Source organism: Nerophis ophidion, linkage group LG02 (genome assembly GCF_033978795.1).
Source record: "Nerophis ophidion isolate RoL-2023_Sa linkage group LG02, RoL_Noph_v1.0, whole genome shotgun sequence".
NCBI lineage: Eukaryota > Metazoa > Chordata > Actinopteri > Syngnathiformes > Syngnathidae > Nerophis > Nerophis ophidion.
The window spans coordinates 52,518,790-52,544,818 of record NC_084612.1 but is presented as its reverse complement, the minus strand read 5'-3'; the positions used below and the strand labels follow the sequence as shown (position 1 = coordinate 52,544,818).

The 26,029-nt window shown below is 40.5% G+C and overlaps 1 protein-coding gene across 5 annotated transcripts in view; it reads left to right on the top strand.

Annotated features, from left to right (window-relative positions):
• LOC133542286 (eukaryotic translation initiation factor 4 gamma 3-like) overlaps window positions 1-26,029 on the top strand; it is a 163,324-nt gene that overhangs the window by 36,757 nt on the left and 100,538 nt on the right. For all 5 annotated transcript variants that reach the window (XM_061886308.1, XM_061886294.1, XM_061886301.1 and 2 more), the window contains exons 5-6: window positions 8,941-8,973; window positions 18,514-18,534. In XM_061886308.1, coding sequence (XP_061742292.1) covers window positions 8,941-8,973; window positions 18,514-18,534 — 54 coding nt within the window. The remainder of the gene's footprint in view (window positions 1-8,940; window positions 8,974-18,513; window positions 18,535-26,029) is intronic.

Genomic DNA, 26,029 nt, shown 5'->3' with positions numbered 1-26,029 from the left:
CTCTTAAGAACAGAATTAGAATAAGGTCTTTTCAATCAGGTGTTGAAAACACCTGTAAATGTGATTAGAACCATAACGAGCAACAATTAAACTGATTGATAACCATGACGCTCAGCTTCTTGTAGATGGTCAATGGTGTATTTGCAACATGGGGAAGTCCAGAGAGTGGTCAAAGAAGTCAAGAGAGGAGGTAATTTCTCTTCATAAGAAAGGATTTGGATATAAGAAAATAGCAAAGACATTACACATTCCAAGAGACACAGCAAGTTTAAAGCTAAAGGCACCGTGGAAACACTACCTGGGCGTGGTAGAAAGAGGATGCTGTGTGCAACTGCTGTCCGGTATTTGAAGCGTACAGTGGTGAAAAACCTCCGGGTAACAAAACTACAACAGGACATTGCAGAAGGGGGAACGCAGGTTTCGTCCCAGACAATAAGGCGCGCACTACGAGATGAAAGCCTCCATGCCAGAACTCCCAGGCGCACCCCACTTCTGACTACCAGGCACAAGAAAATTGACTCCAGTATGCCAAAAATCATCTGGACAAAGCCCAAAGGTTTTGGGAAACTGTTCTATGGAGTGATGAGACAAAACTGGAACTCTTTGGGCCTATGAATCAACGTTATGTCTAGTGGAGAAAAAATTAAGCTTACAAAGAGAAGAACACCTTGCCTACTGTTAAGCATGGTGGGGGGTCAATCATGCTCTGGGGCTGTTTCTCTGCCTCAGGTACCGGGAATCTCCAGCGCGTTCAAGGCACTATGAATTCTATTTCCTACCAGGATATATTAGCTGCAAATGTCATGAAGTCAGTGACGAAGCTGAGGCTTGGGAGACGTTGGACCTTCCAACAGGACAACAATCCCAGGCATACCTCCAAATCAACATCAGAGTGGTTGCAGAAGAAGGGCTGGAAGACTCTGGAGTGGCCTTCACAGTCGCCAGACCTAAATCCTATAGAAAACCTGTGGTTGGACTTGAAGAAGGCAGTTGCAGCACGCAAGCCCAAGAATATGAATGAACTGGAGGCCTTTGCCCAATAGGAGTGGGCTAAAATACCTGTAGATCGTTGCAAGAAGCTTGTGTCCGGTTATGTATCACGTTTGAAGGATGTAATTACTGCCAAAGGGTGTTCTACTAAGTACTAAAGATGCATGTAACTAGGGGGTTGAATAATTTTGTCAATGAGATATTAAGAAAAATGTCCTTTCTTGGTATTTTGCAAAAAATACAGTGTTACAATTTAGGTTGCATTTGTCTATTTGACACATCTTTATTTGATATGACTATGAACAAAATACGGAATAAATGTCCAACTTGCTAAAACACCAAAATTGTGTGGGGGTTGAATTGGCATACCTGTATTGTTGGCAGGTTAAAAACAGTTCAGCGGATTTGCATGGAGAAACCACCATTTAAACGGCACGAGACAAGAACTTCGTTTATGCGGTCACACTACACAGCACATAGGGCTGGCTGTGAGCGCACCTGTTTTTATTAGCACAAACAAATTGGCACAATCAACCACAGACACATATCAGCTGTGCGTGTCAACCTTCAATAATGAAACAGTCGTTAAGGAAATAAAAGACAACTAGGCCAAACGCAATAATTGAGGGCACATCTTAACATGTATAATTAAACCTTAATTAAACAAAAAATATTGCTCTGGCCCGGCTGCCCCAAATGATAATATAAATCCATTTAAAAAAGTCAAAATACAAATAAGGCAACAAGAGAAGAATTCCACACTCCTCTTTTTTAAAGTAAATTTGTACAGCTGATATGGGCATCTACATCAACATTATGATTTGCCTGAGAAGCTGGACAGGACAAAAAATTATATATATAACAGAATCAGAAATACTTTATTAATCCCCGAGGGGAAATTAAAGTGTGTGTGTGTGTGTGTGTGTGTGTGTGTGTGTGTGTGTGTGTGTGTGTGTGTGTGTGTGTGTTTTTTTAAGCAAAAATATGATTTATTCGATTACTCAATTAATCGGGATATTCTATAGATTACTCGATTACTGAAAAATTTGATGGCTGCAACTAACGATTATTTTGATGCAGCTTAAGTATTTTAGGCATGCGCTTCCGAACAACAAAGAGGACTAATTCATTCATAAATATTTGTTTATACTGTAACTGTGCTGCTCATTCAGCTGTTAAATTTTTTTTTAAAGACTAATAAAATGTCCATTTAAAAGAAAGGCAGAGTGTTAAAAAAGACAATTAACCTTGTATTTAAAAAAAAAAAATAGCAGCAATAAAAACAAACAACAAAACACAAAATCTAACTTCCTCCCCAAAAAAATTAAGCATTTTGCGATGTTTAAAAACCTGCACACTGGTATATTGAATATTGATTAACTTAAGTTATTTTTCACACAACTTGGTCTAACTCTTGTTAGCCAGCTAGGAAGGTAGAAGCTAACACTCTTAAAGAGCCTGTGTCCGCATCCTCCCTCCAGATGTCCGACATCATGCCTTCGCTTTAAATCAGACCTGGGCAATTATTTTGACTCTGGGGCCAAATTTAGAGAAATAAATGTGTCTGGGGGGCAGGTATATCTATTTTTAGGAACAATAATACAAAAACCTCACAATAATGTCTGATTGACTGCTAAAAACGTTATGACAGACCGCCTTAAAAGCGGAATGGAATTTAAACTTTTTTTACTGAATGAGACACCCAGAATGTACGTGAAAATAAAGAATGTGGGGTTAACAATATTAACAATGACTGATAAAACACTGAATATTGACATATGAACGTCACACCCCCTCTCGATTAATATATTTTACAATCAGGCGAAATGCAACAAAAATATGACAAACACAACAAAATATGAACGCAAAGGGTAAAAAAAAAAAAAAATTCTATAATTTGATTTTTCACTAAACTTTAGAACTTTGTTGTAAAAATCTCCTTCCGCATCTGTCCCTGACACCCGCATTTCAGGCTGGCCGCTCTGGACACACTCTGCGGAAACGCTCCCCACCCACACTGCTTGGTGCCTCATCTGAGCTGCTGTGACTTAGATGACCACAGTAACTATTTAGAATACCATAGTAACTAATTAGATTAACATTGTAACTAGTAGGGATGTCCCGATCCGATATTGATATCGGCCCAATATTAGCCAAAAAAGTGAATATCGGATTTTATCGGGCTGAATCTAAAAACTCCGATATAAGCGCTCCGATATAAGCTGTCCATTTGCCGCTGCAGCACTACTATAATAGGTGACTGGTTTGATCACACTCCAACACAGTAGGTGGCGGCAATGCCCCTTAATTAACGTTGGTGGCGGCCGCGGAAGAAGAGCGTCTCTGATCCAGCATGCACAGCCCACGTGATCACAACAACGACAATGCGTGTGCTCAGCAAAGTGTAGTGATGTCGGCTGTGTGGAAGTATTTTAACTCACAGCATGCCGAAATGCTTATCTTCTTAAAAAAAAATCTCCACATTATGCTCGGACTGCAAAAAGTGGAGAAGGAGGAGGAGGAGGTGTAGTAAGGGTAGTCAGCACTGACTGATTATTATTTGTTTTATGCTCTTGTTATTAGAGTGATATGTTTATTGTGTTTACACTATTCTTCAGTGAAGACTAAGAGTAATTACTACATTGTTTTGGGCATAGTCAGTCAGTGAAACTGGAGCTGTGAACTCTTAATTTAGAGCAGTTGGACAATGGACAATATTGTGTTGTTTTTGTGGTTTTTGTCCCTGCCCACAGTTGTTTCCAACATATGCTGACTGTAAAAAAATAACTGAAGTGAACTTGAATTGTTTGCACTTTGAAACGTTTTTCGTTTTTTTTATTGGATTTATTTAGGTTATTTTTCAGGGTCTTCTAATTTATTTTTAATTTATTCTTTTCAATTGTATAATTATGTTGGTATTAGTGGTTATTTTGCCCTTTAAATATAACATTTTGTTTTTATTGGATTTGTTGAGGTAATACTCTTATGTTGAAGGTTAAAATTTATGTAACCAATTGGTTAATAATAAATGGGTCAGTTTTTCCTATACCTACTCTTGCTGACTATTGTTTTCTGTTTTAACACTACAACATCAGTAACAGTAACATCACTTAATCAAACCTTTTCTAACATTCTACAAAACAAAATAAGGAATAAATATATGTATGATTCGTGCCTATATTGTATCGTATTGATATCGGTATCGGCAAATACTCACGGCTACAATATCGGTATCGTATCGGAAGTGAAAAAGTCGTATCGGGACATCCCAAGTAACTAGTATATTAAAGCTAAAGTTAAAGTACCACTGATAGTCACACACACACACACACACTAGGTGTGGTGAAATTACCTTCTACATTTGACCCATACCCTTGCTCCACCCCCTGTGAAGTGAGGGGAGCAGTGAGCAGCAGCGGTGGCCACGTTCGGGAATCATTTTGGTGATTGGTGTTTTGGTGAGTACATGCAAAAAAACCGATTCCAGCCACTGGAATACTTTGTATCGTTCAAGACTTATGGTCATTTGAAAACATCACTCCACATCATGAGGTCAGCTACAGATTCCATCTTAAAGATCTAAACAAATTATTGTTATTATTGTCCGGCGGGCCAGATTGAAAAGCTTAACGGGCCTTATGTGGCCCCTGGGCCTTAATTTGCCCAGGTCTGCTTTAAATGCTAACATATCACAGATGTAGTGCCATTAAAAACAAGATCTGGTTTGCAAAATGGGCAAGGTATTAAGAAGAAGAAGAAAATAAATGTTCCCACACTTTTTGCGAGTGACCCACTTCCAGCCGCACAAACACGTACTGACGTCACAATTATTGTCAACAAATATATTAGTCGGCCCCAAATTTTATTAACAACATTTGTCAACAATGTCGACTAATTGTTACAGCCCTATAATGTTGTGGCTTTTGCAGTTGTGCTGTAGAATAATGTTTTTGTTTTGTAATTAATGATACTGTCTTATGGCGTTTGTTGTGACATTTCACTTTAGATCAAGCCAGGAACCCTCAGTCCGCTCTACTAATCGAGCCATGTCGTCCACAATGTTAATACTTAACGTCCCTTTTTTTTTTTTTTAAGTGTTAAACTTCATATAAAATCTGCCGTTCTTAAATCCAATGTTTTTCTAATAGCGAAAAAAAACTTGCCGAGCAAAGATCGATGTACTTGAAATATATATATATTGAGTATAAATTGACCTTGATATACATCGATCAATTGTTACACACCTGCAAAAAATGCTTGCAAAATGTGGGAGTCACCATTGTAGCCTTAATGCCTCTAAAAACACTTCAAACACTCCATCAATGTTTTATATAAAAAATGCAAGTATATGTATAATGTAGTAACAGACACCTTCATAACAATATATAATATGTACAATATACACACGGGGAGTATATATATATATGTATAATGTAGTAACACACATGTTCATAACAATATTTAATATTGGGGCGGTATAGCTCGGTTGGTAGAGCGGCCAGCAACTTGAGGGTTGCAGGTTCGATCCCCGCTTCCGCCATCCTAGTCACTGCCGTTGTGTCCTTAGGCAAGACACTTTACCCACCTGCTCCCAGTGCCACCCACACTGGTTTAAATGTAACTTAGATATTGGGTTTCACTATGGAAAGCGCTTTGAGTCACTAGAGAAAAAGCGCTATATAAATATAATTCACTTCACTTCACTTCACATTTACCGTATTTTGGTAATTTTATGCATTACCGAAACTAATTTCCTCAGGGCATTTATTTCTGTTCCCAAAGCAATGGATTTCCAACTTTTGGAAGCAAATGTACGTTCCTACATCCGGAAACAAATGCGTGTGTTCTAATCATGGCAGACTTTGTAATAGACGACAAAGACAACTATTTTTGGACAAATGAGGATTGACAGTCTTATCTTTTTGAAACTGAACATACAGAGGCTGAATTGCTGGTTTTAGAAGTGAGCATGATGAGAAGGTGAAACGTTGGAGGAGACGGAAGCCTAAAGAATCAGGACCAGCATTACTCGGTGCTGCAAATGTGAAACTTTAAACCAAGCTATGCCGACATAAATGCTGTGCTTACTCAAAATCAACTGGAAAAAAAATGTCTCCAGCCAGCTGGACCAAACAATCTATGGAGTCTTTCACTATAATATTGATCATTAGCACATCATGCTTGTTGTTCCAACTACATACACTGTCTGGCTAGCTGTGTACAAACAAAACATGAACTAATACTTTACAGATACTGTAATACTATTGTTTTTCAGGCAATACAGATTGGTGTCCTGTCACATTTTGTGCATTACAAACTCAAAAGCCAATCCGCTATAGACGCAAAAGCTAGCTTATTCTTGCTAATGCCGTAGCATGCTGTCGCAAGAGAAAAATAGTTCCTCAGTGTTCACTCTTACAATAACAATGTTGCTACAACTTGGTTATTATACAGGATACGGAACCTAAATAAAGTATTGCTGGCAATTTTTGGATGCATTTTCAAAGTTGTTTAGCGGCGGATTGGATTTTTCCCACTAGCTGCATTGTTAGCCACCAAGAATGAGCCGATTAATACAAATTAGAATGCAAAAAAAAAAAAACTTTTCTCCTTTTGTCTCTCATAAGGATTGTGAACGATGGACAAAATTGAAAAAAAATAGCAGTTGCCCTTTAAATGATGTTGGGGTTATTGTAGCATAGTCTGGATGCATTTCTCAATGGTTCCCTTTAAGCTGGGCATGCAAAGTTTTACATGTTTGTGTTTTTGATGTGCAACTTACAGTGTTTATTGTCAGTGTTTCCCGTTAATTTTGCATTAGATTTGTGGAGGCACACTGGTATTATTGTAACAATACTACAACATTCCCAGGTGGTACACTTCAAAATGAAAGACAAGAAGTGCCATGCATTTACTAGGTAATCAAACACAGGCAGTCTGGAAAGATAGCGACTGAGGGCCCTATTTCACTCTTTGGTAACACTAGCCTCGCTGTGGAAATATGTAAACCAGGGGTGTCCAAGTGCAGCTCTATTTGCCAACCACTGCTGTTTTTTTATTGGCGTCTGAAAAATCAAATAAACCAACCAAAAAAAAAACAGTAATCATGGAAAGGAAGAGCAAAACAAGGCATAGTGTAAGGTAGGCCTGCGAGATAATGGATTTTTATTATAGATGAATTCAAGTTTTATTGTTGCAGACAATTAAAAAAAAATAAATAATAATCTGTTTTTCTCTTTTTGCTCCGGCATACTTACTGCTTACGCCAGTAAGCAAGCCCAAAACTTTAAATGTTCAATTGAGAAGATAGAACATTACTCATGGTTCTCCAAAATGTATCAAAATGTTTTAGTACGACTTTGGTAAGCTACAAAGCCGTACCACTTGATGGATTGTTGGGGCATAATGGCTACCATAGTCAGACGTACTATGCTTGAACATATGTTATTATTATGATTTAAGGACCCCTAAATGGCACCATTTAGGAAACAAATTATCTAGCATTTTTTTTTCGCAATATTATGCAAAACCAACTTTTCACACCTATTGGTTCCTGTTGATGTGTATTTGGGATCCCCATAAGTCCGGAAAATTTGGGCGCATTCGCTATTGTATAAGCTTTTTCTTTTTCTCTTACCTTCTTGTTGTGGGGAATTTATCCTCCACTTTTGCCATTTTCAATATAAAGTAGTGTAAAGTTCTAACTTACATCTGTCAGTAGACTCTCTATGGAAGCACTAACAACTACCGGTGTAGTGGGTTTACATAATTTACCCAAGGAACTTTAGTTATCAGAGAGTTCCGGCGTTGTTGCATTAGTGAACCACGGATGAAGAGACGCTGCTCTGTTATAGATTGAATTCAAGTCTGAATGTCATCAAAACAGTTAGCTCCATCTTTTAACACTTCTTCCACTCCCGTCCTTGCATGTTACACCGCTACAACAAAGATGACGGGGAGAAGACACTATCCAAGTTGAGGCACGTAAATAAGACTGCCCACAAAACAGTCTATCCTGAAGAGAGGGTCGAAAAGCAACTTGAAGATGGTCTGTTAAACAATTTATACAATATTTTAACCAAAAACACACCATTACATGATATGTAGACCACAAGGAAGGGTTGTAAATGTAGAAAAAAAAAATATCATAATATGACTCTTTTGAGCGCCTTATAATCCGGTGCACCTTTTGTATAAAAATAGACCTGAATAGACCCACTCATCGGCAGTGCCCCTTATAATCTTCTGTACATTGTTTTTTATTTGAGCCTGCTTTTTAAGAAAAAAAATTATTCAGGCATCATTGCCAATTAAGCTAAACAGATGATGACGTCATTTAGACCCTATTTACCATGAATTGATTAACGTGGACCCCGACTTAAACAGGTTGAAAAACTTATTCGGGTGTTACCATTTAGTGGTCAATTGTACGGAATATTTACTGAACTGTGCAATCTACTAATAATGGCTCAATCAATCAAAACCCTCTCCCCCAAGGCTATTAGACCGGGGGCCAAGTCTGGCCCGGGAATGACAAGATTTTGCAGACGGTGTTTCCGCATACTGTGGAATGCTAATGCTAAAAACAATCTTAACAACAATCCACCATGCTTTCCGTGTTTGTAGCCAAAAGTTCCACAAAGCAAGGTTCTTTAACGGTGTGCTTTGATGAGTTTGGGGTGTAAAAAGCTGGTCAAACACAACAAGCTGCAACCTAATTTGTATTTCTTTTCTCCATTTCTTAGAAGTGTAGATGTTTCTCACTTTTGTCTGTTGTTGAATGTCTTCAAAGGTTAATGAGTTGAAGCCCTGTTTAGTTTGGAATAGTTCTGCGTCATTTGTTTTTGCACTTTTGTGTCATGTCTTTTTACACATTGTTCATCTCTGTGTCTTTTGTGCCGCCATTGCTTCACTTTCCTTGCTGGGCTGCCTCCTCTTCCCTCCCACCAGTTTGCTACAGGCCCCCGATCGACCCACCATCAGGTACCCACTGGCCTTCAAATGTTCATTCAAACTTATGTGGGGTACAGGTGCACGCCTTGTAGTGATTGATAATGCAATGCACAATAACAATTAACATTTTTATTGTTCCGTTTTCCAACATGGGCTGGGCGATATGGACCAAAACTGATATTTGTAGTCCGACTGGCGGTATACGGTACCTACCAGTATCTTAGAAGACGTGCAAAGTGCTTAAGGTTGCCTAAGTGTTTTACGGCTAGATAACCAGTGTTGAGAGTACTCCGATTATATTTGTCGTAAGTAGTAACGTAATCTGTTGTTTGTTCTTATACGTAATTAATTAGCGGTCACTACAACAAAGTAATTTTCGTTCATTATGTCAGGTTTATAGCCACACGCTTGTGCGCAGGGATAGATTGAGTCTCTACTCGCCACTCAGCCGCTATACTACAGTAACTTTGTCTGCACGGGCTATGGGAAAAGTACTACAATTTGTAGCTAAACATTCGACACACGGAGCGAGCAGCACAGAGGAGCTATCGTTTGCTGCTATGCTAAGTTGTTAACAAAAGTGAACAACATAAACTGATAGGATTAGTGATAAAGTTGCTTCAAGGAGAGGTATAGTTTCTCAAGCAAATTGGTGTATGTTTAAATAAAGCTGTAGTCGCTGACCAAAGCATTGCATCACTCAGGAGTGGAGAAGTTTGCACCGCGCGACATATTTTTTTTAAAAAGTCTGATGCGTTAATAACTGTGTCAGAGAAGCCTCCGTAAATAGGCAAGGGGCTGGAGTAAGCCAAAGATACCCTGTGCTCTGCACGTCAGGCACAAAGAAGAGAAAACGGTATGGCTATATTGTCTAAAATATATACCACTTTCTTAAATATACTATAATACCGCCCAGCTGTGATGACGGTAATGTTGTTCAATTTAATGGTCAAATGATGGTGTCCGGAATGTAATCCGTGGAAATGCTGCTATATTTTGCAGGCTGACTCTCAGGGCAGTATTGTGACAGAACATTTGTGAAAGTAAATAGTATGGTGTTTAGCAACAACATACTACAGAGCCAAGTACTGTATGGTCCCGCTTGATATTAGTCTCTTATGATTCAGTGTTATGAGAATATTAAGGAGCTCATGCCTGGCTGTGTAAATCAATGTGTTTTCACCTTGTGGCTCCAAGAATGCTTTGTGTCTGTGGAACTTGCTGAGTCATACCGGTCACGTCCTCCAGACGTCAAACTACAATCAGATCACTTCACTGTGCTGTTTCTGACTTTATGTCATATGAGGTCAAAAAGTGTTGTGCTGGCTTTTGCGTGAAAACACACAGAGTGCATGCACTGGCTGTCACTAACTGTCGCAATGCTCTGTTGTGCGGATGTGAACTTGGGAAGCAGATGAAACCAAACAGTGGCCTTTTTATTCCACTGGAGAAACGTCCATTGTGCCCTTGTCGGACACTGGACGTGCAGCAGCGAGAAAATTAATTGGCTTGGTCAAGAGATGGTCCTGAAACAGGCATTAGTTTTGTGTCATGTATTTGGTGTACATAAGATCTTTTGAATTTCAATGGCATCCTTTGTATGAGTGCCAGTTTGTGTGTGCGCCCAAAAAGGCAAACCTAGTGGAAAATATTTGAAAAAAAGCTCTTGACTGACTGTCTATTTACTCCAAAGGTTTGGCACTTGTATTTGCTTCAAACTATTCATAATGGATGATAAAGCCATTTCCGCATCAGCTGCCAACATTTGGAGTAGGAGATTTTTTTTTTTAAGATCAACACCCCATGAGATATTTGGGATAATAGTACCTCCTCACAATCCTGTCTGTTCCTTCTGTTGATTAATTAATTATCCATCCATCCATCCATCCATATTTTTCCGCTTATCCGAGGTCTAGTCGCGGGGGCAGCAGCCTAAGCAGAGAAGCCCAGACTTCCCTCTCCCCAGCTACTTCGTCCAGGTCTGCTAGCAGACGAAGTCTCTCCACCGTGTCCTGGGTCTTCCCCTTGTTCTCCTACCGGTCGCGCGTTTAGCTTTCGGTCATGACCACAGGTGAGGATAAGGATGCATATCAGTAAATTAAGAGCTTTGCTTTCCGGCTTAGCTCCTTCTTCACCACGATGAACCAATACGGGGCCCGCATCACTGCATAAGCTTCACCGATCCGCCTGTCGATCTCACAAGGTACTTGAACTCCTCCCCTTTGGGACCTAATCTCCAACCCAACCCAGAGAGGGCACTTCACCCTTGTCCGGTTGAGAACCATGGACTTGGAAGTGCTGATTTTAATTTCTGTCGCTTCACACTCAGCTGCGAACCGATCTAATGAGAAGTAAAGATGCTGACCAGATTAAGCCAGCGTCATCCGCAAAAAATAATTTCTGAGAAATTACATTTTTCTTATTGGAATTTAAGATAAAATATTTACAGTATTTTCCGGATTATAGATATTTATAGTATATGAGCTGCACGCACTAAATTTCAAAAGAAAAAATAATTTCCAAGTATTAGCTGCACCTTCCACTCCTCTCTGAGCTACCACCTTATCGTGGTAGAGGAGTTTGAGAATCCCACAACTGGCTGGTGGACACCAGTGATGAGGGATGCCGTCAAGCTGCAGAAGGAGTCCTTTCTGCTTGTGGGTCTCCGTAGACTAGAGATGCGCGGATAGGCAATTATATCATCCGCAACCGCATCACCAAAGTCGTCATCCACCCGCCGTCCACCCGAACCAGCATTTTATCAGAACCGCAACCGCCCACCACCCGCCCGGTGAAATACATCAGAGGTCGGCCACCTTTACCACTCACAAAGCTATTTAAACCCGTTTTACAGAGTAATGAAGACAATGGGAGCCGCTAATGTTCTCGCGAATATCCAATGGTGTTCATCCTGATGACAGGAATAAGGGCGTGCTGTGAAGCCATTGCCTTTGACATCTTCAACAACATGTGCAAACCGATTGTTAGTCCGGCAACATGTTGTGTGCAGTTTCCGCAATCACACGTACATGATTGAAAGGCATACTGGGTGATACAGAGTACACTGATGGTTGTGATATAAACAATTTTAACACTCTTACTAATATGCGCCACGCTGTGAAGCCACACCAAACAAGATTGACAAACACATTTCGGGAGAACATCCTCACAGTAACACAACATAAACGCAACACAACAAATACCCAGAATCCTTTCATCCGCGACTATTCCTGAATATATTTTACACCCCCGCGCTCCCGACCCCGCCCACCTTACCGACGCACGGGGGGGTGTTGCTGCTAGCAGGGTCTATGTTGCGTTTATGTTGTGTTACTGTGAGGATGTTCTCCCGAGGATTCCGATCCCAGAACCATGTATATCAAATATTTCCGGATGGTTCAACCGCCACCCGCCCGAATCTAATTAAAATCTATTTTTTCTTCATGTCACCCGCCCGACCCGCGGTTTATCCGCGGACTCCGCGGATGAGACCGCAAACCGCGCATCTCTACCGTAGACAGTGATCAGGTACCAACAGGCCGAGCGGTGCGTGGCTTCGGCAGCAAAAACTCGGACATGGGAGGAGTTTGGGGAAGCCATGGAAAACGACATCTGGATGGCCTCAAAGTGATTCTGGATCACCATCTGCAATCTCAGGAGGGGGATGCAGTGCAATGTCAACACCGTGTGTGGTGGGGATGGTGTGGATCGTTGGAAGCAATACTTTGAAGACTTCCTCAATCCCACCTACACGTCCACATTGCCGGCAGTAAATCGGACCCGTTTCCAGTGAGGGTTGGACTCCTCCAGGGCTGCCCTTTGTCACCCATTCTGTTCATAAATTTTATGGACAGTGTTTCATAGGACCACCAAAATATATCTGTGTCCTCGCTGTGCTGTACGGGCCGTGTCATACGCACTTTTCCACCACTTATGGCAGTAATGACCATATCAAACAGATCTCTGAAGCTAAAGCGCAAAAATTATGACAAAATTATTTAATTGACATGTTGGTAAAGAAACATAAACAATTTTTTATTATTAATTTAGTTAGATTGAATGTATTGTTGCACTGCATAACTGTTTGTAAAAAAAAAATGTTCACCAGTTTTTATGAGTCCTTTCTTTTGCATTATATTTTATTTATTTATTTATTTTAATAAGCCTTGCCAACGCCTAAGGTTTGTGTTAAAAAACACTTTGTGATTAACACATGCTTCCATAGAATTAGAAAAATGTGTAGTTTAGATAGAATTCTTAAATAGTTGAGGCCCGTCTGTAGTAGAAAAGTTAGGGCCCATTTTGGAACATCCATCCATTTTCTACCGCTTATTCCCTTTTGGGGTTGCGGGGGGCGCTGGCGCCTATCTCAGCTACAATCGGGCGGAAGGCGGGGTACACCCTGGACAAGTCGCCATCTCATCGCAGGGCCAACACAGATAGACAGACAACATTCACACACTAGGGCCAATTTAGTGTTGCCAATCAACCTATCCCCAGGTGCATGTCTTTGGAAGTGGGAGGAAGCCGGAGTACCCGGAGGGAACCCACGCATTCACGGGGAGAACATGCAAACTCCACACAGAAAGATCCCGAGCCTGGATTTGAACCCAGGACTGCAGGAACTTCGTATTGTGAGGCAGACGCACTAACCATTGTTGTGCTTATTTTACTCATTAAACGAATCATGGGAGTAACAAAATACAAATTGATGGGGTTTTTTTTACAATGGATTTACTGGATGAATGGTTGCAGCTTTACCCATGAGCCACAAGAAGATAGGACTTTGTTGTTGTTATTGTATGGTATCAAGTGTGAATACACATTTAGAAGTCAGTCTCTCACATTACAGCGAAGGAAGAACATAACAGCCATGGAGTTTCGTTATGGCTGCACCGGGCCAAATGAGTACCATGAAATGAAGATACGAGTGAGAACATAGCCCTGCAAAGTGTGCCTGTGACGGTCTGCTCGGTGTCAACAAGCAGATAATTGTTCCTGTTAAGTTTCTTCTAATCCAGGGGTCGGGAACCTTTTTGGCGGAGAGAGCCATGAAAGCCAAATATTTTAAAATGTATTTCTATGAGAGCCATATAATAATTTTTAACACTGAATACAACTAAATGCGTGAATTTTTAAGTAAGGCCAACATTTTTAGAGTCTATTAAGTCTTTTATTCTTTTTAATAACATTGTTATTCTGAAGCTTATCAACAACAAATAAAATACTTCTTTTTTTTATTTTTTATTAAATCAACACAAAAACACACAAAATACACTTTCCATCAGTGCATCAACCCCCCAAAGAAAACCCCTCCCTCCCCCGTTCACACCCAGCCACACCCACTCACACAAAAAAGGGTTGTTTCTTTCTGCTACCAAAATGCTGGTTCCCACAACATATATAACACAGTCTGCAAGGGACATAGTCCCTGAAACACACATGATTGTGTGTGTCGCCGGTCCACTAACACTATCATTAATTACTATTTTTTATGTAATTGTTTTATATGATTTTACTTTCTTTTTTATCCCAAAAAAATGTCATTGTTTTCCTTTTTTTTAATCTCATTTTATTTTATTAAAATAAAAAAATAAAAAATAAATAAATAACCTTATCTTCATCAGACCAGGTTGTTAATGGAATTAGACTTGTCTAAAAGGTTTTTAAAACCAGGTCCAGTCCAGACAATGTCAAAGTGGGCCTCAGCAACACACACCCTCATCCATGTACAACAACAAAAATTAGGGAAACAACAGATTGCATATAAGTTATAAACAAAATTACATTTTCATAAAAAGCATTTGTGTATAGTCCATATTATGTCCAAGTCAGATTCAACACACACCTTCATTTTGTACACTCAAAAAAAGGGAACACAACAACAGATAGCATATATGTTGCTGTTGTTGCATATCTATAAACATTATTACATTTTCATAATAAGCCTTTAAGGATTTCCCATCTTTTTTCATGTTTTTTGGCATCATTATCGTTGTCAATCATGTATCTTTCTAAAGTTAAAAAATACTGAATAAATGTTTTAAAGAAAGTAATACTAAGTGAATATCTATTTTTGGCCTTAAAAATAAACCTTTTACCAAGTACTATAATTAAATTAACTAAGTCATGCTTGTCAATAAACTCTCCTAAAATAACAGAAACTATATCAAGCTTCATAAACAAACCAATCCTTGAACACGTTTTTTCAACTTCCACCCAAAAGGAAGACACAATATGACAATACCAAAACAAATGCAGGGTGGATTCAGATTCCTGACAGCAAAAGCGGCAATCATCTGACTCAGTCATATTCCATAGTTTTAACATTTTCCCCGTTGGTAAGAAGTTATAAATAATTTTAATTTGAAAATAACGGTTTTGCACATCGATAGTAGTTTTGTAGATTAGTTTGAATATGGCATCACACGGCAACGGGCAGTCAAAAAAGTCCTCCCATTTTCCATATGTGTTATATGGGACAGCCTTCAAAGATTTCTTTATTAAATAAAAATTATATATTTTTTTATTAATTTTAGTTCCTTTTTGCCAACTAGAATTTCTTATTAGAGGTTTACAAACTAGTAATTTAGTAGTTCCATAATTAATTATTTGTTTCCATCCTTTCCTAATTACTCCAGTTAGTTGATTAAAAGAAAAGCTTGAACAAGCATCACCATACATAGTTCTAAATTCATCATACTTCATAATTTTACCATTCTCATTGATCATATCACTGACAAAAATTATTCCTCTTTCAAACATATTTTTCCAAAAGAAAGGCTTTCCATCTATTAAAATATTAGAGTTCATCCATATTATCTGCTGCAAAATATCATCTCTTTTTTTTGGCACATGAAATTGAAAACACCACCATGAGTGGATTGTTTCCTTTATGAACCCCTCCATGTTTCCCAGCAGACTCTCTACATAAGAATAATGGGAGGGGATCACTTGTAAAAAAGGATACAATTATCTTTGATATACTTATTACCCTTAATGCTACTTCTTGAACAGGTGGGGTAGAAAATGGATGGATGGATTTAAATGCAGGGCTTCACGGTGGAAGAGGGGTTAGTGCGTCTGCCTCACAATACGAAGGTCCAGACTAGTCAGGGTTCAATCCCGGGCCTGGGATCTTTCTGTGTGGAGTTTGCATGTGTTCCCCGTGAATGCGTGGGTTCCCTCCGGGTACTCTGGCTTCCTCCCACCTCCAAAGACACGAACCTGGGGATAGGTTGATTTGCAACACTAAATTGGCCCTAGTGTGTGAATGTGAGTGTGAATGTTGTCTGTCTATCTGTGTTGGCCCTGCGATGAGGTGGCGACTTGTCCATGGTGTACCCCGATAGGCACCAGTGCCGCCCGACCCCAAAGGGAATAAGCGGTAGAAAATGATGGATGGATTTAAATGCATGAGAATGTTTTGTATTGTCAACGTTGTTTTTAACACTTTAACACGTACCATGAATAGATTTACGTGGACCCCAACTTAACCAAGTCGAAAAACTTATTTTGGTGTTACCATTTAGTGGTCAATTGTACGGAATATGTACTGTACTGTGCAATCGACTAATAAAAGTTTCAATCGATCGATCAATCAAAACTGTGATTACAAGCGGAATTATTCATTACTTATCGTGTCAAAGGGGAACATTATCACAATTTCAGAAGGGTTAAAACCAATACAAATCAGTTCCCAGTGGCTTATTTTATTTTTCGAAGCTTTTTTTTCAATTTCACCCATCGTGGAATATCCCGAATATAGCGACATTAGCTCGGATTCAGACTCGGATTTCAGCGACTTAAGCGATTCAACAGATTACGCATGTATTGAAACGGATGGTTGGAGTGTGGAGGCAGGTAGCAAAAACAAAATTGAAGAAGAAACTGAAGCTATTGAGCGAATAGCTATTGAAGCTATTCGGCGATCGCCTTCTAACCAACGATTGCATCTTTTGACCACTGGAGCAACTTAAATATGTCGATTGGTAAGTGTTTGTTTGGCATTAAATGTGGTTGGAGGGAAAGGCTGGATGCAAATATAGCTACAGATGTACATACAGCTAGTCTAAATAGCATGTTAATATCGATTAGCTGGCAGTCACGCCGTGACCAAATATGTCTGATTAGCACATAAGTCAATAACATCAACAAAACTCACCTTTGTGATTTTGTTGACTTTATCGTTGGAAATGCATCTGCTTTGAGTGTCGCAGGATATCCACACATTCTTGCCATTTCTGCCATGTTAGCATCGATTAGCATGCCATGCTAATCGATGCACACTCCACGTAAGACAACTTGAATCCGTCCCTGATCGTGTTGTTACACCCTCCGACAACACACCGACGAGGCATGATGTCTCCAACATACGGAAAACAGTCGAAAAAAACGGAAAATAACAGAGCTGATTTGACTTGTGTGTGTAATGTGTTTGAGAAAATGGTGGATTGCAGTGATGGGATCGGGATTTCTTTTGACTGTACTGAATCACTAGAAGCAGTTCCTTAATTTGATTTGTTCAAAAGATTTGTTCACCAAATCACTTCTGCAGCAGCAGTTCTGTGAGCAGGTCGGCAAATCATGAGTCAGTCAGTAACAGCTTCCCCAGCGGCAGATCTCAGTGTGTGTTAGTTCGCGAACGACACAAGCCCTCAGCACCCAATGAACGACGCACACAGTGACTGAACGAGATCCTCAATGTGACGGCATCCTCGGCGACACAGTCAGTTCTCTGTGTCAGTACGTTCGCGAACGTGATTCACGTCACGACACAGTCAGTTCTCTTTGTCAGTACGTTCGCGAATGTGATTCACGTGTTCCACGTGATTCACGTCGCAACACAGTCAGTTCTTTGTGTCAGTACGTTCGCGAACGTGATTCATGTGATTCACGTCGCGACACAGTCAGTTGTCTGTGTCAGTACGTTCGCGAACGTGATTCACATGAATCACGTCGCGACATAGTCAGTTCTCTGTGTCAGTACGTTTGCGAATGTGATTCACGTGATTCGCGCCAGTTCCACTCATACCGGCATGGTCGCAGCGGAGCTCAACTGAACTGAGAAAGGAACGAATCAGTTCATAAAGTGATTCGGTTCAGTACGTTCACTCAAGAGATTCGTTCGTTCGAACGGATCGTTCTCAAATGACACAACACTAGTGGATTGCTTCCCATTGTAACGTCACGGGTGAAAGGTCATCGCTCCGACAGCGAACAATTGAAAGGTGTTTAAATCGCCAAATTCACCCTTTTAGAGTTCGGAAATCGTTTAAAAAAAACATATGGTCTTTTTTCTGCAACATCAAGGTATATATTGACGCTTACATAGGTCTGGTTATAATGTTCCCCTTTAAGCAATGTCAGCTAAGGTTTATCTGAGAGCCAGATGCAGTCATCAAAAGAGCCACTCCTGGCTCGAGAGCCATAGGTTCCCTACCCCTGTTCTAATCCATCTCACGCTCCGTGGCTGGTTTTGTTCTCTTGAGTGGTCTATGACAGGTAGATGGAAATGTGTGTGCAGTCTCACCAGTGCAATTGGCTTTTTCTCTCTTTCCTGCTCTCAAGGGAGGATTCAGGCCCATCCAGGTAACACATTTGCCCTGGCAGACCTGCATGGCATGATAATGATGAGGGGTCATCCCCAAACGATGCCATCCCTCCCCCCACGAGGAACATTGATTTTTGTCTACTCATAACGTGGCCATTTTGTATGTTCCTCATGATGACTCATCTCTTAACAAGCTTGCACATTTGAACAAAAAGCATGCAGAATGGAAGATGCATGAATTAGGATTTATTTATTTTTACTTTCTTGTTTGCCTGTAACTCCTTGCTTGTTGCCTGGATACAGTTCTGGAGGGGATCTATTTCAAGTTCACCTTACAAGACACTTGTCTGATGACTAATATCTGACTGGCTTTTATAGTCCTATTTAACCCTTTCCAGGTCACTTGCCCTATTTCACAAGGCCTTTTACAACATTCAACCAGATTGTTTGTTTTTGCCATTTTTCAGCTATTTTTACTATACAGCTGATTCGGATCTTAGTTGTTTGGGGGCACACTTTAGATATGGCTGTTATTTGCACGCCCGTCACAGTCATAATTATCTATTTGCTTTGTTGGCTGACTTCCAGAACAAGCTCTAAACCATACTTGCCAACCCTCCTGGATTTTCCGGGAGACTCCCGAAATTCAGCGCCTCTCCCGAACACCTCCCGGGGCAAATTTTCTCCCGAAATACAGGCGGAGCTGGAGGCCATGCCTCCTCCAGCTCCATGCGGACCTGAGTGAGGACAGGCTGTTTTCACGTCCCCTTTCCCACAATATAAACAGAGTGTCTGCCCAATGACGTTATAACTGTAGAATGATCGAGGGCGAGTTCTTGGTTTCTTATGTGGGTTTATTGTTAAGCAGTTTCATTAACGTCCTCCCAGCACGGTAACAACACACAACAACAGCAGTCATGTTTTTGTCTACCAACAGCAATGTTGTGACACTTTTAAACAGGACAATACTGCCACCTACTGTATATGCACCACAAAACCTCCAGGCAACTTCAACCCTTTACTAATATCCTCCTCCATTCACATCCCATCTCCCCGGATTGTAAATAACCTAATGTAAATAATCAAATGTATTTCTAATGTATATACTTGTTCTTATGCTATCTGAACTCACTATGTTCACTGCTCGCTGTACATATCCTACTAAGTAAGACCTACACTGTTTCAATGTCCATTTCTCTGTTGATGCAATTGTTGATGACTGAAGTACTGATATCAACCAAAGCTCCTCATCCCACCCCAAGGACTGTAAATAATGTAAATAATTCAACGTATATACTATGATTATTACCTTGTATATGCTGATAGTATATATTTGTACCATGAATTGATTAACGTGGACCCCGACTTAAACAAGTTGAAAAACTTATGCGGGTGTTACCATTTAGTGGTCAATTGTACGGAATATGTACTGAACTGTGCAATCTACTAATAAAAGTTTCAATCAATCAATAATGCATATGTGACAATAACACTTACGGCTTTTAGAGAGTGCCGTGCACAACTGCGCACACAACGGCTGTAAATATACTCCTCCCCTCTTAACCACGCCCTCCACCTCCCGAAATCCGAGGTCTCAAGGTTTGATTGATTGACTGATACTTTTATTAGTAGATTGCACAGTTCAGTACATATTCCGTACAATTGACCACTAAATAAATGGTAACACCCGAATAAGTTTTTCAACTTGTTTAAGTCGGGGTCCACGTTAATCAATTCATGGTACAAATATATACTATCAGCATAATACAGTCATCACACAGGTTAATCATCATGGTATGTACATTGAATTATTTACATTATTTACAATCCGGGGGGTGGGATGAGGAGTTTTGGTTGATATCAGAACTTCAGTCATCAACAATTGCATCAACAGAGAAATGGACATTGAAACAGTGTAGGTCTTAGTAGGATATGTACAGCCATATCTGCACTTTACTTCCGCAGTAGAGTGCAGAGGTCCTTTGTCCAAATCCGGCACCCGGCAACCTCCGATTAGAGCATTCATGGATGATCTCACGGCAACCACAACATCAGTGTCTGGATCCAGATGGCTCCTTCAAGGCCTTGATCGACTCATTAGTTGGGCAAGAATGAGTTTCAAGCCCTCTAAATCCAGGTCCTTGGTCTTGAGGAAAGGTAAAGTATCCGACCACTTTCGCTTCAGTCTGGCAGACATCCAAATTCCATCTGTGTCAGAAAAGCCAGTGAAGAGCCTGGGCAAGCTCTTCACTGGTGATCTGAAGTATTCCGCTGCACGTCAAGCTACCAGCGATAACCTCAACATGTGGCTCTCGGCTGTGGACAAGTCGGGACTTCCAGGGAAGTTCAAAGCCTGGATATGTCAGCATGGCATCCTGCCTCGTATCCTCTGGCCGCTGCTGATGTACAAATTCCCAATGACCATCGTGGAGGGATTTGAGAGGAAGATCAGCTTGTCCCTGCGCAGGTGGCTGGGTCTGCCATGGAGTCTAAGCAGCATTGCTTTGTTTGGGCACAACACCAAGCTGCAGCTTCCTTTCAGTAGTCTGGCAGAGGAGTTCAAGGTTTCCAGGGCCAGAGAAGTCCTGCTCTACAGAGATTCTGCTGATGGGAAAGTATCGTCAGCAGGTGTGGAGGTCAGAACAGGAAGGAAGTGGCGTGCCCAGGATGCAGTGGAGCGGGCAGAGGCGAGGTTGCGGCACAGCACCGTGGTGGGAACCGTAGCTACTGGTCGGGCTGGGCTGGGTAGTAACACCAAACCAAGCTACGGCAGAGCCAGAGGAAAGGAAAGGAGAAAGTTGGTCCAAGAGGAGGTTCGCGCCGAGGTGGAAGAGGCTCGCTTCAGCAGAGTGGTGGTGATGAGCAAGCAGGGGGCCTGGACCAAGTGGGAGCACATAGCTGGTCGCAAGATCACCTGGACCGAACTCTGGAAAGCGGAGCCACACCAGTTTAAGTTATTGGTCCAGTCAGTTTATGATGTCCTCCCAAGCTCTGCTAACTTATTCACCTAGGGCCTGATAGACACACCTGTGTGCCAGCTCTGTCAGAAAAGAGGATCATTAGAACACATCCTCAGCTGATGCTCAAAGGCATTGGGAGATGGCAGGTACCGGTGGCGCCACGACCAGGTCCTGCGGGCAATAGCAGACACTATCTGCACTGGCATCAACACCAGTAAGCGGCAACACCCAACCAAGAGCACAATTGCCTTTGTCCGAGCAGGAGAGAAACCTCAATCCTCCAAGAAGACCCAGGGTGGCCTGCTAACAACAGCAAGGGACTGGCAGCTCTTGGTTGATCTAGGAAGGCAGTTGCGATTCCCAGACATCATTTCAACTATAACACTACGGCCAGACATGGTCTTGATGTCTGGAACCAGCAAGCAGGTGGTGCTCCTTGAGCTAACTGTCCCCTGGGAGGACAGAATGGAGGAAGCTCAGGAAAGGAAGAGGGCGGAATATGCAGATCTTGTGGCTGACTGCCGGAGGAACGGGTGGAAGGCCCGCTGCGAGCCTATTGAGGTGGGCTGCAGGGGTTTTGCAGGCAAGTCCTTACACCGTGTCCTGGGGCTCCTTGGGATTTGTGGACTGCACAGGCGAAGAGCCATAAAAAACATCTTGGAAGCGTCTGGAAAGGCTTCACGTTGGCTCTGGTTGAGGAGGGGGGAGGCATGGCGTAGTGCGCTACCTGGACACAAGTCGAGGGACTGATCATCCTCGGCTGGGTCGCCCGGGTGAGGGTGTTTGATTAAGACCCGAAACACCCTATGACCCCGGGAGAATCACTGAAGATGTGTCCAGGTTGCACCATGCGGTGTATGATAGTACTATGACATTGAAACAGTGTAGGTCTTACTTAGTAGGATATGTACAGCCAGCAGAGAATATAGTGAGTTCAGATAGCATAAGAACAAGTAAATACATTAGAAGTACATTTGATTATTTACATTTGGTTATTTACAATCCGGGGACATGGGTTATGAATGGGGGAGGGTATTAGTAAAGGGTTGATGTTGCCTGGAGGTGCTGTTTTAGAGCGGTTAAGAGAGGTTGGCAAGTATGCTCTAAACCAGGGGTGTCAAACGTACGGCCCGAGGGCCGGATCAGGCCCGCAAACAGGTTTTATACTGCCTGCGGGATGAGTTTAAGTATAAAAAATACCCTGAAATTTTTGAATTAAAGAAACTGCAGTTCTAAATATGTCCACTAGATGTCGCCATAGCAATTATTTAGTTATTTGTAGATGATGCTACATACTTGCAAAATAATCCACATGATGTTAGTACATCAGTCGAGGAAAATGATCAAACTACATAAATAACATACTGTAATTTGATTTTGATATTATTTTCTTATATGATGGATTGAAAATTAACAGCAATGATAATTTATTCAGAAAACATAAATAACGACAAAGTATATATACTATTAACCGCAACAGGTAGCTCGGTTGGTAGAGTGGCCGTGTCAGCAACTCGAGGGTTCCAGGTTCGATCCCCGCCTCCGCCGTCCTAGTCACTGCCGTTGTGTCCTTGGGCAGGACACTTTTACCACCTCCTCCCAGTGCCACCCACACTGCTTTAAAGGCCTACTGAAATGAGATTTTCTTATTTAAACGGGGATAGCAGGCCCATGCTATGTGTCATACTTGATCATTTCGCGAAATTGCCATATTTTTGCTGAAAGGATTTAGTAGAGAACATCCACAATGAAGTTTGCAACTTTCGGTGCTAAGAGAAAAGCCCTGCCTCTACCGGAAGTCGGAAACAATGACGTCACATGTTGACGGCTCCTCACATATTCACATTGTTTTTAATGGGAGCCTCCAACAAAAACTGCTATTCGGACCGAGAAAACGACAATTTCCCCATTAATTTGAGCGAGGATGAAAGATTTGTGTTTGAGGATATTGATAGCGACGGACTAGAAAAAAGAAAAAAAAACAAGTTTAAAAAAAAACGCAATTGCATTGAGACGGATTCATATGTTTTTAGTGACATTTACTAGGATTTTCTGGGAAATCCCTTATCTTTCTATTGTGTTGCTAGTGTTTTAGTGAGTTTTATAGTACCTGATAGGCGGAGGCGTGTGTCCACGGGTGTGTTGACGCACAGTGTCTCATGAGGGAAGTCGACGGCAGCTGTATGGACGGCACAAGCTCAGCTGATACCCGGTAAGAAGCGACTTTTAACCACAATTTTGTCACCGAAAACTGCTGGTTGACATTCGGTTGGGATCCATGTCCACACAGATCCATAGTAAAGTTTCACCTCTGTGAATTTTAAACAAGGAATCACAGTGTGTTTGTGTAGCTAAAGGCTAAAGCTTCCAAACTCCATCTTTCTACTTTGACTTCTCCAATATTAATTGAACAAATTGCAAAGGATTCTGCAACACAGATGTCCAAATTACTGTGTAATTATGCGGTTAAAGCAGACAACTTTTAGCTGTGTGTGTGCGCAGCGCTCCTATTCCTAACAGCCCGTGTCGTCAAGCGTACACGTCATCATTACGCAACGTTTTCAAGAAAAAACTCCCGGAAAATTTTAAATTGCAATTTAGTAAACTAAAAAGGCTGTATTGGCATGTGTTGAAATGTTAATATTTCATCATTGATATATAAACTATCAGACTGCGTGGTGGGTAGTAGTGGGTTTCATTAGGCCTTTTTTATTTTTTTATTAAATCAACACAAAAACACACAAGATACACTTTCCATCAGTGCATCAACCCCCCAAAGAAAACCCCTCCCTCCCCCATTCACACCCAGCCACACCCACTCACACAAAAAAGGGTTGTTTCTTTCTGCTACCAAAATGCTGGTTCCCACAACATATATAACACAGTCTGCAAGGGAAACAGTCCCTGAAACACACATGATTGTGTGTGTCGCCGGTCCACTAACACTATCATTAATTACTATTTTTTATGTAATTGTTTTATATGATTTTACTTTCTTTTTTATCCCCAAAAAATGTCACTGTTTTCCTTTTTTTTAATCTCATTTTATTTTATTAAAAAAATAAAAAATAAAAAAAATAACCTTATCTTCATCAGACCAGGTTGTTAATGGAATTAGACTTGTCTAAAAGGTTTTTAAAACCAGGTCCAGTCCAGACAATGTCAAAGTGGGCTCAGCAACACACACCCTCATCCATGTACAACAACAAAAATTAGGGAAACAACAGATTGCATATAAGTTATAAACAAAATTAAATTTTCATAAAAAGCATTTGTGTATAGTCCATGTTATGTCCAAGTCAGATTCAACACACACCTTCATTTTGTACACTCAAAAATAGGGAACACAACAACAGATAGCATATATGTTGCTGTTGTTGCATATCTATAAACATTATTACATTTTCATAATAAGCCTTTAAGGATTTCCCATCTTTTTTCATGTTTTTTGGCATCATTATCGTTGTCAATCATGTATCTTTCTAAAGTTAAAAAATACTGAATAAATGTTTTAAAGAAAGTAATACTAAGTGAATATCTATTTTTGGCCTTAAAAATAAACCTTTTACCAAGTACTATAATTAAATTGACTAAGTCATGCTTGTCAATAAACTCTCCTAAAATAACAGAAACTATATCAAGCTTCATAAACAAACCAATCCTTGAACACGTTTTTTCAACTTCCACCCAAAAAGAAGACACAATATGACAATACCAAAACAAATGCAGGGTGGATTCAGATTCCTGACAGCAAAAGCGGCAATCATCTGACTCAGTCATATTCCATAGTTTTAACATTTTCCCCGTGGGTAAGAAGTTATAAATAATTTTAATTTGAAAATAACGGTTTTGCACATCGATAGTAGTTTTGTAGATTAGTTTGAATATGGCATCCCACGGCAACGGGCAGTCAAAAAAGTCCTCCCATTTTCCATATGTGTTATATGGGACAGCCTTCAAAGATTTCTTTATTAAATAAAAATTATATATTTTTTAATTAATTTTAGTTCCTTTTTGCCAACTAGAATTTCTTATTAGAGGTTTACAAACTAGTAATTTAGTAGTTCCATAATTAATTATTTGTTTCCATCTTTTCCTAATTACTCCAGTTAGTTGATTAAAAGAAAAGCTTGAACAAGCATCACCATACATAGTTCTAAATTCATCATACTTCATAATTTTACCATTTTCATTGATAATATCATTGACAAAAATTATTCCTCTTTCAAAAATATTTTTCCAAAAGGCTTTCCATCTATTAAAATATTAGAGTTCATCCATATTATCTGCTGCAAAATATCATGTCTTTTTTTTTTGGCACATGAAATTGAAAACACCACCATGAGTGGATTGTTTCCTTTATGAACCCCTCCATGTTTCCCAGCAGACTCTCTACATAAGAAAAATGGGAGGGGATCACTTGTAAAAAAGGATATAATTTTCTTTGATACATTACATGTTATCTGTCCAACAGGACACTTGTGTACCACTCAGTATTTAAGTACATCTTTGGAACAATTGATGCTTTTAAAGAGAGACACACAGCTTCGAGGTTGAGAAGTTTTAGGCCCCC